The sequence below is a fragment of the Ciona intestinalis genome, chromosome 3 (genome assembly GCF_000224145.3).
Source record: "Ciona intestinalis chromosome 3, KH, whole genome shotgun sequence".
In the NCBI taxonomy this organism is placed as follows: domain Eukaryota; kingdom Metazoa; phylum Chordata; class Ascidiacea; order Phlebobranchia; family Cionidae; genus Ciona; species Ciona intestinalis.
Window position 1 is genome coordinate 317,751 of NC_020168.2, and position 18,316 is coordinate 336,066.

The 18,316-nt window shown below is 38.6% G+C and overlaps 3 protein-coding genes across 8 annotated transcripts in view; 1 reads left to right on the forward strand and 2 right to left on the reverse strand.

The window, feature by feature from the left end:
• Positions 1-11,319, forward strand: part of atbf (transcription factor ATBF) — a 28,840-nt gene extending 17,521 nt beyond the window's left edge. For 3 of the 6 annotated variants that reach the window (XR_003395734.1, XR_003395735.1, XR_003395736.1), the window contains exons 15-34: positions 86-187; positions 456-545; positions 884-998; positions 1,167-1,231; positions 1,492-1,614; positions 1,978-2,077; positions 2,158-2,231; positions 2,541-2,649; positions 2,921-5,968; positions 6,203-6,378; positions 6,586-6,783; positions 7,086-7,296; positions 7,577-8,014; positions 8,274-8,428; positions 8,672-8,751; positions 8,837-8,982; positions 9,201-9,473; positions 9,740-9,843; positions 9,923-10,301; positions 10,498-11,319. Coding sequence is in view for 3 of the 6 variants with exons in the window: in XM_026833552.1 (XP_026689353.1) it covers positions 86-187; positions 456-545; positions 884-998; positions 1,167-1,231; positions 1,492-1,614; positions 1,978-2,077; positions 2,158-2,231; positions 2,541-2,649; positions 2,921-5,968; positions 6,203-6,378; positions 6,586-6,783; positions 7,086-7,296; positions 7,577-8,014; positions 8,274-8,428; positions 8,672-8,751; positions 8,837-8,982; positions 9,201-9,473; positions 9,740-9,843; positions 9,923-9,994; positions 10,234-10,275 (5,721 nt within the window). In the remaining 3 variants the exon portion in view is untranslated. 6 annotated transcript variants of the gene reach the window in all.
• A 124-nt stretch (positions 11,320-11,443) lies between these two features.
• Positions 11,444-15,938, reverse strand: LOC100179312 (F-box/LRR-repeat protein 8). Its single transcript, XM_002128461.4, has 2 exons — positions 15,654-15,938; positions 11,444-15,284 (listed from the first exon to the last, which is right to left on the reverse strand). Exon 2 carries the CDS (start codon positions 13,048-13,050, stop codon positions 11,896-11,898), a length of 1,155 nt encoding a protein of 384 aa, XP_002128497.3. The 5' UTR covers positions 13,051-15,284; positions 15,654-15,938; the 3' UTR covers positions 11,444-11,895.
• A 3-nt stretch (positions 15,939-15,941) lies between these two features.
• LOC113473986 (mitochondrial intermediate peptidase-like) lies at positions 15,942-18,158 on the reverse strand. The gene has a single exon (XM_026833787.1). It carries the CDS (start codon positions 18,139-18,141, stop codon positions 16,066-16,068), a length of 2,076 nt encoding a protein of 691 aa, XP_026689588.1. The 5' UTR covers positions 18,142-18,158; the 3' UTR covers positions 15,942-16,065.
• Positions 18,159-18,316: the final 158 nt, after the last annotated feature.

Consider the following 18,316-nt stretch of genomic DNA (forward strand, 5'->3'; position numbering starts at 1 on the left):
GTATCCTCTTGAGTCAGGCGCTATAACCACAATACGCTCCGCGAATAGGCCATATAGTTTTAATAATTAAGTTTTAATATTTTAGAGTGTTTCCTGCAACACTTGTCGCTTGGTATCAAGCAGTCTCGAAAAAATGAAACTTCACATCGTTTCGGACCAACATCAAGGAGTGCTGACTGTTTGCCAGGTAAGCATGCTCAATCGTTGTGAAAATTTAAAACACCGTAGATTGGGGTAAGATGGTCCATCTTTATCTTCTCATTCTCTTTTACCGCCACATTCGGTAGTAAACAAAGAATATTTAGAGAATTATATAACAGTATCCTAACGAATTCAAAATAGCCTTGTTAGTTGTTAAAATATCGACCAGGAAACGCTGGGCATCATGATGTAACGGTACCCATCTTACCCACTGAACTATATTTTTGCTAATAGAAGGATATTTGTTGTTACAGTATCTTGATGCTTTGTTGAGAAGCCACAAGGAAAAAGATTCGGGAGAATTTAAGATGCGTTGTTTGGCTTGCAAGGAGTTTACAACACAGGTGTTTAACTCAAGAATATGTAAAATATCAATTGTTATGGTGTACATATTGATTGAAAAACTACCGTTTATTATTCACCATATACGATGCAATTATATCATTTTTTTATTTCGTGAAAGTTGAAAATTTTAAGTAGAATTTTTTGGGGAATATATGTCCAAGACAAGATTGGAAAGACAACAGTTGATTTTGATATACGTGTTATCAAGTTTCTAAAATGGCCGGGACGGAATAGCTTGGTGACAACGACTAATTCACGTTAATGTAGAAAATACGTGCATACCCAAAGTTGGCTATAACTTACCCTCGAACGAAATCCATAATTTCCTTTTTCGCAGCACGTGGTTGAAATGGTGAGTCACATGCAGTCTGTCGAGCACCAGAACCAACTCCAGAACCATAACAACCCACCGATGACGACACTACATGACGTCATCGCAGTAGAGCCACTAGGTTAGCATCGTTAATTATCTCCATTTCCCCGGTTACTAATATTAACGCTTATTAGCCGAATTTAAGGTTTCCAGTTTCTTTTGGTGTAAATTTTAAATTGACTCGTGACTAAACTCATGCCCCCATGTTTCACGTAATTGCTTTAACGTCACCGATTTTATCTCGCAGACGTTTCCATGACGGAAGCCAATTCAAACGTGTCACGTGATAAAGAATTACCCAATCACGATCAAGTAAGTTTACATGTACTGTATCTTGACTTTATTTGAGACTTTTACTTGAGTAGTTTTCACCTGTAAAACGTGTTTTAACAAGTGTTGTTACAACAAGTGTTATTTTGCGACTTATTCCTATTTCTCCGTTGTTTAGTTAATAAGACCCCCCCCTGTATTTAAAGACACAAATAAAGCTTTTTTAAATGTATGTTATTGGGTGTCTAATAAATTCTGTCCATGATTTTAAACATTTTTAATATAAAGTTCCTATTTTTAAGGCGAAGGCAGAAAACTTACAGTGTCTATATTGCAACTATACAAGTAGCGACCAGGATCGAATGCGACTTCATACTTTGACACAACATAACTCACAGCCACCGATCAAATGTCCAATATGCCAGGTAAACTAACGTAGTGTAGACTGGGGTAAGATGGTACATGTTTTCATTCTCTTTTATCGGCCCATTTGGTACAAACAAAGAATATTTACAGAATTCTAAAACCGTATCTTTGAGACTTTAAAATACCGTTGTTATTTGTTACAAACACGATTGGGAAATATGGGACATTATGTGCACGGCATCCTTGTTAACCTATAGCCATAGATAGTACTATAATAGTCCCATATGTCACGGTCACGTCCAACCGCGGTTTCGAGTTTGTCACGAAGCAACCAACGCCCTATAACATTTTGCTCCATTTCACCAAAAATTCCATTTCTCACGTTTCGGGCGCCATTCTAAAAATAACTCTATTTCCTACAGGACGTGTTGAAGGACACAGTTCATCTTCAACTTCATCTCGTCCAAGTTCATGGGAAACCCCCGAATCCGAATAATAATTGTGACGTCACAGGTGAATCAGGTTCGTGGAAATTATATCATGTCCTTTTAACCTCGAAAGCTCGCCACATAAAAGAATCACATTAAACCTTTTCTCCTTAGGCGACCAAAACTCAAACAGCGCGGATTGTTCGGAAAGAAACAACAACGTAGATAAGGAAGCTCAGTCAGCAGAGGTAAGCTTACAATACCCGCTAACAATTTAATATTCAAATTTTAGTAACTTGAGTAAAACTAAAAACACGAATATATTTATCCTCGCGCGGCGTGGCACGACAGTCGTTATAACATTGGTGTTTTGTTTCATAAACCTTGTGCCCACTTACGAGTTACCACGTATGTAACTTATTTATCCTCGCATGGCGGGGCAATGATATTTCTTATAAAAAGTCTGTTCTGTTCTATACACCTCGTGCCCGCTTACAAGTTACCACGTGTGTAACTTTGTGGTTAAATATTTTTAAATTATTTTCTCAACTTCACAGAGAAAAGTGGACACCTCGTTGACGATGAACGAGAATATGGCTGGAATGGAAGTACAAACATTAGACGTTAACACGAATTCGGAAATTACGACCGAGACATTACCAAAAGGTACGTCTGCGTTTAAATGGTTTTTATCGGGAATATTTATATAGTACAGTGGGGCAAGATGGGACACCTTAAGAATACGGTTTTATAATTTTTTTTTATTTAATTTATATTTTTTATAACTTTTAATTTTTTTTTTGTTTACTACCAAATCGGACGAGAAAATGAAATGAATGGGTGTCCCATATTTCCCCACCGTACTATATTTACCTTATTTTTTGCATTTACCGGATTTGTTATCTTTTTATATTTAACATAATTTCGTGCATTACAGAACCGCCCACATCAGGAGCATTAAAACCGCCTTATGCTTGCAACCCATGCGAAGTTACGTATGTTAACGAAGCAGATCTCTTCCGCCATCTAGCGTCCGAAAGCCACAAAGAAACAATCTCCCGGAACGAAAACAAATCAGAATCTGCTTTGAATGATCTCGATCTGGTGTCAAAATCCTGTCCGGATTTGGTTGCTTCTGTCAGCGAACAAGTTTCACGCGGAAGACTTCAAGATGTTAGGTCGTTATTCGTACAAAGCAAGTCAGGAGAAGCACCTAAGCATAAGCGCGTCCGTGTTCGTTCTTGCCCCCTCGACAGCGGTTCCAGGAGCAGAGCGTGTGAACATCTACTCTCAAAGTATGGGCTTGAGCAAGCGAAGCATTACGTCGAGAACAGAAGTCCAGAGAACAGAAATAAAGCGAAGAGTTGGCGATTGGAGCAGAAATGGGGAGGCTCTGTAGACGATAGTTGTATAAATCAAGAGATGTGGTTGGCCGATTCAAACGCGAAGGATTCTTGCGATAACCACACGAATGGTGGTGATAATTGTGAACAGCAACAAAATACAGATTCTCATCCAAAACCTGAGGAAGTCTCTCCAGAAAACGACGGTGAACAGGACGCCCAGCCTTGCAGGTTTTGTGGGAAAGAGTTTACTGGCTTGTGGGTGCTAAAAGCACATGAAGAAGTCGCTCATGGCGTCTGCGTGCCGACCAACGCTATACAGTCTCTCGCTGCTGCGTACACTGACCAGTTCAAGGAAAAGAATGACCATAAGTTGGAAAATGGCAATACCGATAATGCAGGAATCGGCGCTGTTATGTCGCAAAGTCCAGAGCCAAATACCGAAACTCCAAATACGTTTGCACTGCCAAACAACTTGGACGGTGATGCGTTGAAAGAGACTTCCCTTCAGCAACAATTACAACAAAGTATGCTGGTCAAAGCGATTTTAAACGCGCAACAAAATGCTCAAGACCCGTCAGAATCCAAAGCTGTGAACGAACCAAAACGGCAAATGTTTATGGGCGATCAAAACATGTTTTCAATGAACCTCTACTCTGCTTTACTACAAGCACAAGCACAGGCAGTTGGTCTTACACCTTACCAGCTTCTGGCTAATGCAGCTGCTGTACAACAGATACAGCAACTCAGTTTGGCAGGCGGAGCACCAGGCTTCCAGGTACCTGATGAAATGTCTGGTAAATCTCCACTTTTCAGTCATCCAGCACAAACTGGTTTGGACTTGTTTCAAAAGCAGGAGCAGATGAATAAGATGCAGGGAGCTCCTCATTTCCCACCCCAACACCAGAACAACGCTCATTCGAGCACCGTTGAAATCCCGATCAAACGACCTCGCACTCGAATCACAGATGAGCAGTTGAAAGTTCTTCGCGCCAACTTCGACATAAATAATTCCCCGAGCGAGACACAGATAGATGACATGGCATCCCAAACTTCACTGCCACCGAAAGTTATCAAGCATTGGTTCCGGAACACTTTGTTCAAGGAGCGACAGCGGTCCAAGGACTCACCATACAACTTCAGCATCCCACCTCTGCTTAGTCTGGAGGATGCTTATAGGACACAACCTGAGAAGCAGGAGACCACAGCTCAAGATTCCACAGCACCCACCCCAAAGGATCAAGAAAACACAAGCAAATTAAGCAGTCCGGATAAACAGAGTTTTGAAGTGAAGACTGAGGTCCAAGACTCGCTTATGGAAATTACTCCTCTTCAAATTGACGAAGGTGAACAACCTGACAGCAACGAGAAGAAGGAAAACGAAGGCCTGCTCGCACAGAATGTAAGCACAGTGGAGGCGCAAATGAAACAAGAACTATCGGAGGATGTTTTAAGGACGATACGTGTTGGAGGAATGGAACAAAAGCAGCTTCCCCAAGCATTGTTCACTGATGCCCTTTCCCTTGTGCCATGCCTTCCTAGTGTGTTGGATAAATCACCCAAAGGCAACGGGCAGGAATTTCCACAGGATTCCAAATCGAGTCTGCCCACCCTACATCCATCTTTACCAAGTTGGCCTCAAAGCTTCTCTGAGGGATCTTCATTCCTGGACACTTCGTACGAAACTTCTTCATCGTCGCATGGATGCAGAAGAACCCCAAGAACACGATTCACTGACTTCCAGCTGCAGGTACTGCAAGAGTTCTTCGATAAGAACGCCTACCCAAAAGATGATGATTTAGACAAGCTGTCCAAAACACTTGACCTGAGCACTCGTGTTATTGTTGTCTGGTTCCAAAACGCTCGACAAAAAGCAAGGAAGAACTTTGAGCAGAGCCAGCAGCCACATGTAAATATATCACCAGGACAGCCAATCCAAGCCACATCGTACCGACCAGTATCACCTGTTGTAGAAGAAGCGATCGCAAAAGCTCGACTCCTGACCCAGGGTAGCAAAACTGATTTGGACAATTTTGTAAGGAAATCAATGAATGAAGTCGGAAAAAACATTCAACCAAAAGATAAGCAATCTCCAAGCTTACAAGAATCTTTCAAAACTTCCACACGAACACCTAGCAATGACAGCAACCCACAGAGTCATTCTAGAACTTCATCAAACACAGAAAACAAAGAAAAGTCAAACTTTCCATGCCAGGTTTGTGACTTATCCTTTGCTACAATCCCACAGTGGCAAGCTCACCAACAAGTCCATCTCGCTGCCAACGTCGCTTCAGTGTTCGGGCAGTACGGCTTCATGTACATGCAAGGATTAATGGGGGATGAGCAGAAAACCGAAGACAAGAAGGTGGAAGAAAAATCTGTCAGTGATTCGTGGTCCAACAACACAGATAAGTTGGGTTGGAATGGCCAACAGCCATGGATGAAACATAGTATCGAACAGAAGTTGCCAAATCAAGCAAGAACAATCTCAGACGACAAGGCGAGCACTATTCGTTCGCGATTGGTCACTCCACCCATGGGAGGAGCAAAGAGGAAAATATCAACTTCTCCCACTCTCTCTCACTCCTCCTCTTCCTCCACAAGCCCATCCATGGTTCAGAACAGCATGATGCGACAAAAAGGTAAGAATCTGACCAAAGAATGTATCAAACTGTCATCTTATCATATTTTTTTTAATTTTTAGAAAATTCAAGTTGACATTGTTAAAATGAAATTAAAATGCCTATTGATTACTGCACTGTAGACAAATCCAGTGTAGATCTGTTTACCCTGTCAGGTGTATAGTGCAAATGACCTAACAGAATGTTCCAAACAGTATTGTAAAGACTTATTGCTCTACTATTGTATCCATGCAGGTGCGTATATGGATGAACGGGATTCACTGGGTAAAGACCCAAAAAGATTGCGAACAACAATTACTCCAGAACAATTGGAATATCTTTACCAACAGTACCTTGTGGATTCGAGTCCAAGTCGTAAAATAATCGAGCAAATATCGGAAGCTGTTGGTTTAAAAAAGAGAGTTGTACAGGTGAGATATGCATTATAATGTAATTGTATAAAATTTTAATATAATTGGTCATCTGGTTTAAATCTTTGATACTTTATAATGTAATGGCAAAAACCTGCCTAAATCCTAGGTACTCTTACAAGGCATCACCCATATAGTATAGAAGCATGATCTAAATATTTACCAGTTAATCAGAATCTATGGATGTTTTACACATTTTAAATGCAGGTTTGGTTCCAAAACACTCGCGCCCGGGAAAGAAAAGGCCAATTCCGTTCGTCTGTAGCAAGATGTTCAAGCGGGCAGGTTCAGTACAAATTCTGCCAACTTTGTAGGATGGTGTTTCGTAGCAAGATTGAGCTGGATACTCACATGCAAGTGCGACACAACGAACATTCGTCCAAGGATGAACCTGCGGACAAAAAAGTGAGTTTATTTTACTTTTAAATTAAGTTTATTTTCATCAAATCACAACTGTCTGTTTTTAATAGTATACCTACCTAACCTGCCTACATTTAATTCTGCAAAACCTAACTACATCTAACTGCTACATAACAGTAATAACTATTAACTAGTGTAACTATGTATATATTCTATACTTCTTCATTCTTTACCTAATTTTACCTAAAAAGGATAAAATTTCACCTACTCTGATTATCATTATTTTACAGACTTATTATTATTTCCAGACTTATAATTATTTAATTCTGTAATTTCTATACCCACAGATGCGTCTCGCTATTGGTTCCCCCCAACTTTCTCAATCTCCAGCCATAAACAGAGACACGGTTCAACAAGATTATAGAAAATTCGACAATTCTCGTAGTTCTAGCGACCAAGGAAACAAATCAATGCACAGCATGCATGAAAATGCTCCATCACCGATGCGCTTGCAAAACCAAACACAGAAACCAAAACAAGAAAATAATTTCCTGAAAGGTAATGATACACATCCTGAATCCACTACCTTCACTTTAAAAATTGTTTGACCTGGTTGCCTATAGCCCAGAGGTTGTGGGTTCGAGGCTTGGCACTGCTACCTCCTGTCGGCTTATGTATCCTTCCAAAACAATATTCACCCAGAAAGTTACATATTAATATGTAGTAACTCGTAAGCAGGCACAAGGTGCATAAAACAGAACACCCATGTTATAACGACTACCTCCACTAAGCAAGGATAAATAAGTACAATTTTCACTTTTTCTTGTGTTTTATTCAGAATCCAATTACAATGCTGACACAGCTCGAACAAATCACATCAACAGTTTGAAGCAATTGTTTGGCGGCGCCAATGCGAACACGCCATCCACTCTTGATCTGCAACAAAAGCTAGCTGCACTTTACGCATCTAGAAAAGAAGTTTACCAATCCATCGACCCGAGCCCACTACTTGCTCTGCAGTTGCCAACATCGAGCACCGAAACAAACCAGCAAATTGTTCCACGATCCAGCGAAAATATTTCAACACCACCTCCAGTTAACTCAACATCCCAGAAAAACACATCAAATATTGCTGTTTCATCTAAAACTGGCAATGAACAAAGCCAGGATAAATCTTTCCAACAGGATATATCGGCTACCCACCAGACTTCTGACACTGCTGCAATTTCTCCTCATTCACCAACCAGCAAGCAAAAGTTCCTTGCTTATATGAATGGTAAGTGTAACATATATTACTGTAGAGTAAGATAGACACCCTTAGCAAATAATATTTCATGTCCAGATGGTGTTTTTAACAATAAATAATACTCTTTTAAAGTTGATGATAGGGTTACATAATTCTGTAAATAATCTTTTTTTACTACTAAATGGGTCCATAAAATAGAATTAAAACAGTGACGCTCTTTCCCCAACCTACTATATTTTAATCTTTTCAATACAATAGGCATAAATGTTATGGCTTTCTTTATTATCAGAAGGCACCTACGCGACTCCAAAGAGATATCGCACACAGATGACATCTGTACAAGTTCGAGCTCTGAAGAGTTGCTTCCGCTCGTACAAGACACCATCCCTTACTGAGTGTGAAGTGCTGGGCAGTGAGATTGGATTGCCTAAGCGAGTTATTCAAGTAAGTAAGACCAAAGATCTGCAATTGCTTCAACAGAGTGGTACCTTATGGATTGACTAAATTGTGAGTCATCCACAAAGTTACATACGTGGTAACTCGTCAGCGGCACGAAGTGTATGAAACATAACACCTGTGTTAAAACATTTTTTTTCGTTGTCCTGCTCTGCAGTAAACAAGATACATTGCTTCAATATAATGTTATTAGCCTCACAATTTGCAACTAAATTAAACATTTCAAAACAGGTTTGGTTCCAAAACGCACGGGCCAAGGAAAAGAAATACAAACTGCAGAATCCAGATTGCCAAGACAAATATTCTGACCAGTAAGTTTCATTCTTAACAACTTTTTGGTCATTTTAAACCAACTTGGTCATTTTAAATCTTTTAACACTCATACATTTATCATAGGAGTCAACTAACTGAATGTCCAACATGCTTCCCAATCGTCCGATTTTCGCTTGCTGCAGAAGTGAGAGAGCACGCCTTCTCACACATCCACCTACAACAGCTGATGAAGGGTTCCGACTCTGGATTAAGCAATGAACCAAGACACAGTAAGTTTGTAGTATATCTTGTTATAGAGCGACGATAACATAATTCCAACTTCAGGGGTGTCAGGGTAGCTTCTCACCATAATTTTTTAAGCGAAGGTGATTGTTTTGACCCCCCAGCTTTACATCCTAATACAAAAATGTAACTGTAATTTAACAATATCCTAGATGTAATTTAATAAAGGTGATGCTTTAATGGTGACATAATGTATCTTTTACAGGTTACAACAGCAGTCCCAGTTCTTCTCATGGTAGTTTCGATAACTCTTACATGGCAGACCAGCCAATGAGCGATACACAACACTCTGAACAGTTTCTGTTCAATCACGTCCAAAGCAGCGCCGCAGAACCTTCCAGTACGTCAAGTCTGACACCAAGCTCTGCTGAATACAGCTGTGCGCAGACGATGAGTCGGCTTTCGAGCGCCGAAAGCTTAAACGCCGCAGATACAGCGATGCATGAAGCTTCAGGTTCAACAACACCAGATAAAGAAGGTTGGTATTGTGGTATTCAGATGTGGAACATAAGTCCTGTATTCTATGTGGGTGAGGTCGTTGTAGAGGACCTGGGACTTTGGGCAATTTGGCCCATTACCCCAACACCCAGACAGCTTCATATTCATGCCAATAGTGCGACTCTAGCCTGGAACCAATCTGCAACACATAGTCCTGGTCTAAGTGTTGCCAATAAATATTAGTTGTTACATATGCCCATGTAAAGTAGCCTATATTCAGATATCCGAACATATTTTACATAACAGAAGCCGATCATTCCTCTGAATACACAAATGCTCTGATGAGCAACCCAGCGTTGTTGCAGCAATACCAGCAAGCTGTCCAGAAGATGATGACTGGCGGCAATGAGGTAAATAAAGTATTTCGAAACTCTTGCTATTTCTGTTCGAAACCTGTTCTGATTTGTAAAATAATTGATTTACCTGCAGGTTATAAACGATGCAGATGCCCAAAGCATGCACCAGGCAAGACTACAAGCTTTTCAAAGATCGCTTTATAAGGTAAGTAAATCTATAGGGTTGCGAAAACTCTATGTTGTGTACGTTAAGTGGTTATGTTACATTCATTCATACTATGAACATAAGTAGTTTGAATGTTGTTGAGAAATAAATGGGCCAACTTTTGCCTAAATCCTAGGTCTTCTGGCAAGCACCTTGCCTAAATAGAATAGAACAAAAGAATTGAAGGATAGCCCAGATTTTAATTTAAAACTTTTCATTAAAATAGTTTTTTTTATTAGATGTTAAATCTTCCCCACACATCTGCAGCTGGAGGTCGATAGAGAGTCTTCGAATTTCCGCACAACGAGTAAGTACAATACTTCACTCTTTTTTTGCAAAACAATGTAATAGGTTTTTTACCGTCTACAGAGCCATAGCTTTCTAGCTTTATTGTTGTTTTTTTTGCAACAGTGTAATGGGTGAATAATATCCACATTAATACAATCTGTAAAGATACTTATTCGGCAGCAATGAACACCATCTAATTAATCTCCTCCTTTCAGCTGTGTTCCCGTACTGCGTCTTTTGTTCCACTTCTAAGTTTCACCTTTGTACAAAGAAAGTATTCACAACAGGCACAAGCTACAATAACATATACAGCAATGAATTCTTTACAAGTTGTCCCCCTTCTTCAAGTTAATGAAGTTTCCACATTCTGCATGGCAGAAATCCCACCAATCAACACATCTCTTATATACTGCAATATCCCAATATAATCTGCCATTGTATAATATCTGAGTATTGCAGCGACATATATTGCTTTGTATTATTGATTATACCACCAATGTGTGCCGGTAGACAAGTATCTGCAGTATAGACAGGCCGAATAGTATCGCTTTTATTTTCTACGCAGTATCATCTATTTCTCAGTTTCTATTTTAGTTCTGTATTCCTCGTAATCGGTACGAATTTCACGCCCCATGACTGCGATTAAGTGTTCCGTCCAATTATTTCGTTGCCTTTCTCACATTTTTTTTAATCCTATTTTTTCTTTGGAATTTTCTCGTTTCGTCACCAAACATAGTTGTTATCGCATCCATCGAGATGCATCTGTCGCTCGTGCCTTATTATGACAAACTCTTCAATTTTCTTTTACAATTCCTCAGCAAAATTCCAAATGCTAAGCGTCACCGCCAACAATACGCGATGTCAACTTGTTTTTCATTCATTTCTTTGCCTTACTTTCCCAAAACCATGTATTTTTTTCTGCTGTACTTTGTTGCCTTCACACAGGCCAATCTTGTATACTCCCTGATTCCAGTGTCTCATGTTACGTTTGCTTCTCACCGAAGTGAAAATAAATGAAGTAGATGGTTAATAATAAATGGAGCTAGTTCATACAAACTTGAATGCAATTAATTTAAAAGTAACTTTTAAAACACACGTAATATGTTCTCCCGCATAAAATATACTTACATATAGGTGTAGTGGTATCAGCCGAAAAAAATATAATATGCTTGTCAGGTTTTATTTGTCAGTGTAGGCTGCAGCGTGAGACTTAATACTGTCATGCATTTGAAAAAGTAATTAGGTACTTACTATTTATAATACTGCGCATGCCTAAGAAAATTGCAAAAAACAAAATGGACGAAAAAGCGACAAAGTGTAAACTCACCAGACGAATAGTTTTCCCAATAAATGGTTAAAAGTAAGGCACAATGGAACATGCATGCAAAACCAAGAACTTAAGCTGAGCGTGGCACTTGTGAATACTGCAAAGTAAATGCTACATTCTGTACGTTGCGTAGTAAAGGCTAGAGATTCTTTACGAAAATGGAAACATATTAAAATAGGAAAACGCATACATGAAATGAAGTGCAATTAAAATGAATTAAAATAAAAAAAAAAACAATTACAGAATACTTTAAATGTGCAATAATGCAGCTTCATTATTATTATGGCTACAGTTCAGTTTCTTCATCTGGTGCTGTGGAATACAGAGTGCTGGTCTTAAGGGTTCTTGTCTTTTTGATTTTATCAATTACTTCATCACTTAAGGTGCAGTAACAGTGCAGTGCTTCAAGCTTTGAGCATCTAGATACCAAGTCTAAGAGTGCAATGTCAAGGCCTGGTGGAGCTTTACGTCTTATATCCATGCTAGTGTGAAAAGAAAGATATTTTAGGCTGGAGGAAAACGTTACTCCGATATGAACCAGTTCATCAGTGAGCCAGCCATATACTTTTAAATGTAGGGAAACTAAAGGAATTCCTTCACACAGCAAAGGTATTATAATGTGGTGTGGCATGGAGTGGTGAAATCGTACCGTGACTTCGGCACCGGGCAGTGTCAAGGAGAAACGGTGCCATGCCTCACGTGGTATCATCTCATTGTACTTGTCACTACGGTTGCATAGGAGTGAAATTCTTTTTATCGCAGATCGATCTTCTGCACAGAAAGCTTCCAAGACCCCAGCATTCACACAGTGATAGAAAGTGTGCAGCTCTGTCAGTAGTGGGCAGGACTTGACAAGCTTTAGAACTCCTTCCGGTGTAACATTGTCAATCAAACAAGAATTTTGAAGACGGACGATTCGCAGAAACTGATGTTGGAGAGCGATGATTGAAAGGAGATCGTTGTCAAATGCAATATTGCACTGGTTCAGATCAATGCAGCTCAAATTAAAAACAATTTCCGACGAAGGTTTTCGAGAAAACAGCTTCTTTAGCTTGTCTAAAATAACACTACCATTGAAACACAGTGGGTTCAAACCGGTGAAATTAAGCGTAAACTTTTGCAGCCTTTTCTTCTCCAAGGCAGTTAGCTCATCCATCACATAGCAAGCTCTGTCCCTGCTGATCTTTTGGCGCTGGTTAAGAAATATCTCAACCTCCTTCAACTCATTGCAATATTTCTCAATAGCAGTCACGGCAAGACCCTCGCTGTCTACGTCTGTGTCAAATTTAAAGAGAAACCGACTCCATAGTGCTGGGTGGTGGAAACAGTCCGACCACCATTTACAGACGAGACTTGTGTTTAAGCGATCGTTCATTGGTAAGTAGGAGTAAACCTCTACAAGGATGTGCTGTGGTAAAGAAGACCATGATAGATACTCCATGGCACAAAACTGTACAGGTTAAGGTACAAATTAAACTCCTACTCCACCAGACACATATCTGTTCGTAGAAAATAAAAGCATTAAAATTGTTGATAATTGTATGACAAGAAAACAATGTATTAGGTAAAGTAGTGTAAGAAGTAAAATTGAAAATAGCAACCTTAAACTATGACGCATTGGGAGTTCGTTATTTAAAAATATTTTCTAAAACAAAGATAGCAGCTTAATATTTTAGCCGAAGTAAAAAATTTATGGCAATCTGAAAAGTTTAAGATGAGAATCTAATCCCATGTTCTTGGATCCTGCATCAGGAGTTTTGTTCCCAATATCATTTGATGCATATTCAGATCTTTGCTGCATGTAACCTATGTATTGCGCGAGAACACTTTCGCATGCAGTCTCGCATTCAGTTAAGTAATCCAAGTCCAGATCTAAATGTTTGTCCAACTTTTCCAAAGCTGCAAAGACGTAGTTTTCACGCGATTCATCGCTTGCAGATTCTTCTGCGAATTCCTCTCGTAGTTTGTCCTTCACTTTATTCACAGCATCCAAGTTTTTCTTTGCGATCGCGTGATGCAGGTGAGAAATATTTACAGAATTTTGTAATTTTTTCGGGAAAAGAGATTTGAATTCCTCCAAGTTCATGGAGAAGGTGTTGCTCTGAATGATTCTCTGTTCCACTTCATTTAAATCCATCACAATGTTCAGATCTTAGCTTAATAAAAGCACCCAAATCAATATAAAATGTTATATTTGATCACTTTAGTATTAGCGATATAGGCTACTATAGTAATATAGGCTAGACCGCTAGAGAATACAATCTATAAAACTTTACAAAAAGTGAATACATAATAATTGAACTAAAAACAAGTAAAATAGATAAAAAAAACAATACCATTACATGGCAAGATGAAAGTGCTGAACTTTGGTGCTGTTTTAATAAATATATATTTATAAACATAACTGGAAGGTGGAACTAGGAATAAGTATTAAGACAAAGTATATGGTGTGTAATAGATTTAGTGGTGGCATTGAGCCTTGAATCCAGTTACCTCTGGTTAAGGAATAGGCATGACTACATAACATAAGTGCGGTAAACTATAAGAAAAAAAATATTTATAAACATAACTGGAAGATGGAACTATGAATAAGTATTAAGACAAAACGTATGGTGTGTAACAGGAGACATGTTAGAACTGTTACCCCATCCACAAAGCCGGCATGTAAAATTTAAAAAAATAAAAGCCACTACTTCTACTCAATAAGTACTTTAGCAATACACGCAGCATTTGTAAAATAATTTACAGCAACAACAAGCGAAAACATTACAAACAAAATTAAAAAAAAGTTAAAATCAGAGAAAATACAGGAAGACACAATTCATTTATCGGTTATAGAAATAAAAATTTTGCAATTCTTGGCATTCATAGTTCATTGATGTTCTTAATCATCATGTTCATCACTGCTTTCCTCTTCATCTGGTGTTGATGTGCTGTCTGGGATATCTGTGTTATTGTTGTATGTAACTTCACCAGCTCCAAATGGACAATCCATCATTGTGCGAGTGTTTACAGTAGTTTTATTGCCAGTTACATTTTCCTCTTTCGCTAAATTGTTGCTTTTACCCATATCAATCATGATGTTACCACTTATATTAGAGTTGGCAAACTCAACAGGTGAAGAATGAACCTGGTTTAAACCTGGAATGCTTTTGTTTCTTGTGCCAACTATAGGAAAATGCTCAGGAAGAAAAAACATTATTTCATCTACCTTAAGTTTACCATCTGTGCTCGAGATGAGACATTCCAACCACTGAGACTCAAAATTATCTTCATTATTCAAACATGCTAGACTGAAGTTAATTTGCTGGGTGTAACCAAGGGAAAAGAGTTTCTTAAAGCTGATTGCTTTTGAATCTGGATTTGCAACCAATTTCTCATGCCAGATGCGTATGCAGAGATTTGGTGAGTTTGGTCCCAATCCATCCGTTACAACAAATCGACCTTTTGCGATTTCTGATCCACCATGAATCAGGTAATCTTTCATATGGTAGTCTGAAAAATTATCACACAGTCGGACACATACACAGTAACCGTTGGTGTACGGACGGTAAATTACAAAGTTGATAACTTTTTTTATCTTCATTCCGAGAAGAAATGCAATCCAGACATACAGTTGGTAAACAATTATAGAAAACATGATGATATCTTAACAGAAAATTAGTTCACCTAAATCTGTAACAACATACAGATACAGTATTAGTATAAAAACTACACCAAGTCTTCAGTTACAAATAACAACAAAAAGTTAAACAGTCAAAGTAATGACTAATGATGGTCAGGTGGTGGCATCCAGCTTTAAATCTGGTTACCTCTGATTAAAGGATAAGCACAACTATTGCATCATAAATGCAGTGTAAGAAATCACTCAACAGTTCTGTTTTACACACCTCATGCCTGCTTACAGTTAACTATATAATGTAGATATGTTTCTATAAGGATGATCTTTTTGAGAATTATTTGATTTTTTGAAGAGAGTTAAATGAACCAAGTAGCATTTTATTAAAAATAATATGAAATATGAAGATCTAAAATTTATCTCACCTACAAATCAGGGGTAAATTTAAACATCAGGGTTCACTTAATGCTACTCCATGTATTTGTACTCTGTCTATGTGCCAGATGCCTTGGATCAGTTAGATGTCGCTTGACATTCATGCAAATAATGTCTTCTTAAATTGTTTAACAACTTCTAAACGTATCAAGCCTAGGCAGATTCATTTCTCGTGGTTTTTGGTTTTGATTTGTTTGCGGAAATCATTTATTGTATACTTTTATCTATACGAGCTGACCAGATTTCAAATTCATTACCAATATTATGACGACCCTATATCTGTAAAGTAAAATAATAAGTCTTTTGAATTAATTTGAAGATTTCACCACAAATAGAACTTGGCCCATTCACGAAAACATCACAATAACACAAACAAGATCAAAATCATAATAATTGTTGTTTTTAATGTTTTACATTTATATCATCAATTAAAGTATCAACCAATGTTTCAATATTGAATGTCTCCTGCAACATATCTTGGTACATCGAGATCGGATCTTTGCCACCACCATGTTGAAGCATGGTCTGTGTGTATCTTTCACCCATTGCATGATTTAAAGGGTCACTTTTGAAACACTGCGACCAGAGGCGTGAAGCTACAGCACGAGACATAATATATGAATAATATTTTGCCCCATATGTTGCTAGGTGTGCAAACCGTAGATGCCAAGCAGTGTCTTGCACATAAGGCAAGCAGAAATGCTCCTGTTGTATCTGTTGCACAATTTTGCTGGTGGATTGTTCATTGTTGACATGCAGGCCATGTAGATCTTGGTCCATAATGGAATAAAATACTTGAGTTTGCAGTTCTGTGATTTGGCCCACTTGTTCATACTGCAACATAAGGTTCATAAGTTCCTTTGCCATTGGTTGTCTTGTCTTATAGTGGCGTGCAAAGGTGGAAAGTATTCTTGGATCTGAGGCAAAGTGTTCCATTAGTATAGATGGGACTTCAGCAAAATCAGTGGCACACCTTGTACCAGTAACATGTTGGTAACGTGTGCGAGCCACCATGGAATGCATTGCGTGGCCCATCTCATGGAACAAATTATGAAGAGAGGTCGGGGTTAATAGTGTTGGTTGATTAATAGTGGGAGGATTGAGGTGAAGCATTAGTACAACTATTGGGGCTTGATAGTCACCGTTTCGCAACCTACGACCCCCTCGTATCGTGAAGTGACAATCTTGTAAAGGTTTCCCTGATCTATGAAAGAAATCACAGTAAATATACCCAAGAACAACATTCTGCTTATTGGAGACTGCTAGTTTGACAACATCTTTACTCCAAACTTCACCCTTTTGAGTGGCCACTGGGGCAATGTTAACCCCATAAACTGAATTAGAAAGAATGTTTAAGCCTTCCATGCAATCTCCAAGGGAAAAGTATTCACTGTACACTGCTGGGTCAACAGCACATTTAGATTCCCTTAATTTATCCATATAGTAATAATAATCCCATGGCATTAGTTCTGGGCTCGATGCAACATCTTTTTGTTTCAATATTCGCATATCATTAAGTTCACTTTCAGTCAAAGATTGCAATTTTTTGGACAGTGAATGCAAAAATGAAGAAACTGCTTCTGGTGTCTTTGCCATTGTAGATTTGAGAGCACGCTGGGCGTAAGTTTCAAAACCTGCAACTTGCGCCACTTCTCTTCTTGCATGCAATAGTTGATGTACAACTGCTTCAAATGATGGATTATCATAATAGTAAAGTCTGTAAGCTGTTTCTCTAACCATTTCATCAGGATGGTCATTAATCAACCCATTAACAACCACATTATCCCCAGATACGTTAAAATAAGGCAGTATTCTTTCAGGAAGCTGAGATTTTGAAATAGCAATTGGTGAATGCACGCTCTGCAGAAACATGGAAGTTAACTTTAATATTTCTTCATGAAGTTGAACAGCTTTTTGGCGGTCTTTATCGGGTAAATGTATTCCACTAATTTTAAAGTCAAACATAAACAGGTCTGCAACTGTACTTGTTTCTTCATCAAGGCTGGCCATAATTTCTCTATCATCAGTAACTCTGGCCAAAGCTTCGTATAGCTGTTTATTTGTATTCAATTCCTCCACCATTGTACCAATACTAAGATGGGCGCCTGCAGCAGCATCTGCAAACGCCGAATTGGGATGAGCGCATCTCACAAAGTCGCATAAGTCCGCAACTCTACAAAGTGTGTCTGACAACTCGTCGAAAAGTAAAATAGTTTCTTTACCAGGCTTTGTAGTGATTACTTTCTCAACTAACCGCCATGATTCATCTACTGCTTTATCTTTAGCTTTCCCAAACCCTTCAGGAGATGTATAATGTGGAACTTGAAACAAGCCAACGTTTTTTGTCCATATATCATACTTTTCTGACACCACTGAGTTAAAAGCCCCTCCCAATGCTTTCCATGTGCTAACCCTTGCAAGGTTTATCACATTACCCCATCTAGCTTCCAGCAAACTTGGCTTAAACAGCCTTAACATAACAGTATCAATGCAATATCTAAAGTTTAAATAAAGGTTAGCGCATTACATTTTAATGAAATATGCCACAACGAGACCAAGGTGATCCTAGAAATACAGATACTTGGTCACAAGGAGGATAAAGGCAAGAAGTCTATAAAATGAACGTTATATAAAGTTATAAAATATTTCAAAT

Bases quoted from the DNA above. Each gene is read 5' to 3' on its own strand.
- LOC100179312 (XM_002128461.4), bottom strand. From the start codon at position 13,050: ATGGAGTATCTATCATGGTCTTCTTTACCACAGCACATCCTTGTAGAG.
- LOC113473986 (XM_026833787.1), bottom strand. From the start codon at position 18,141: ATGTTAAGGCTGTTTAAGCCAAGTTTGCTGGAAGCTAGATGGGGTAAT.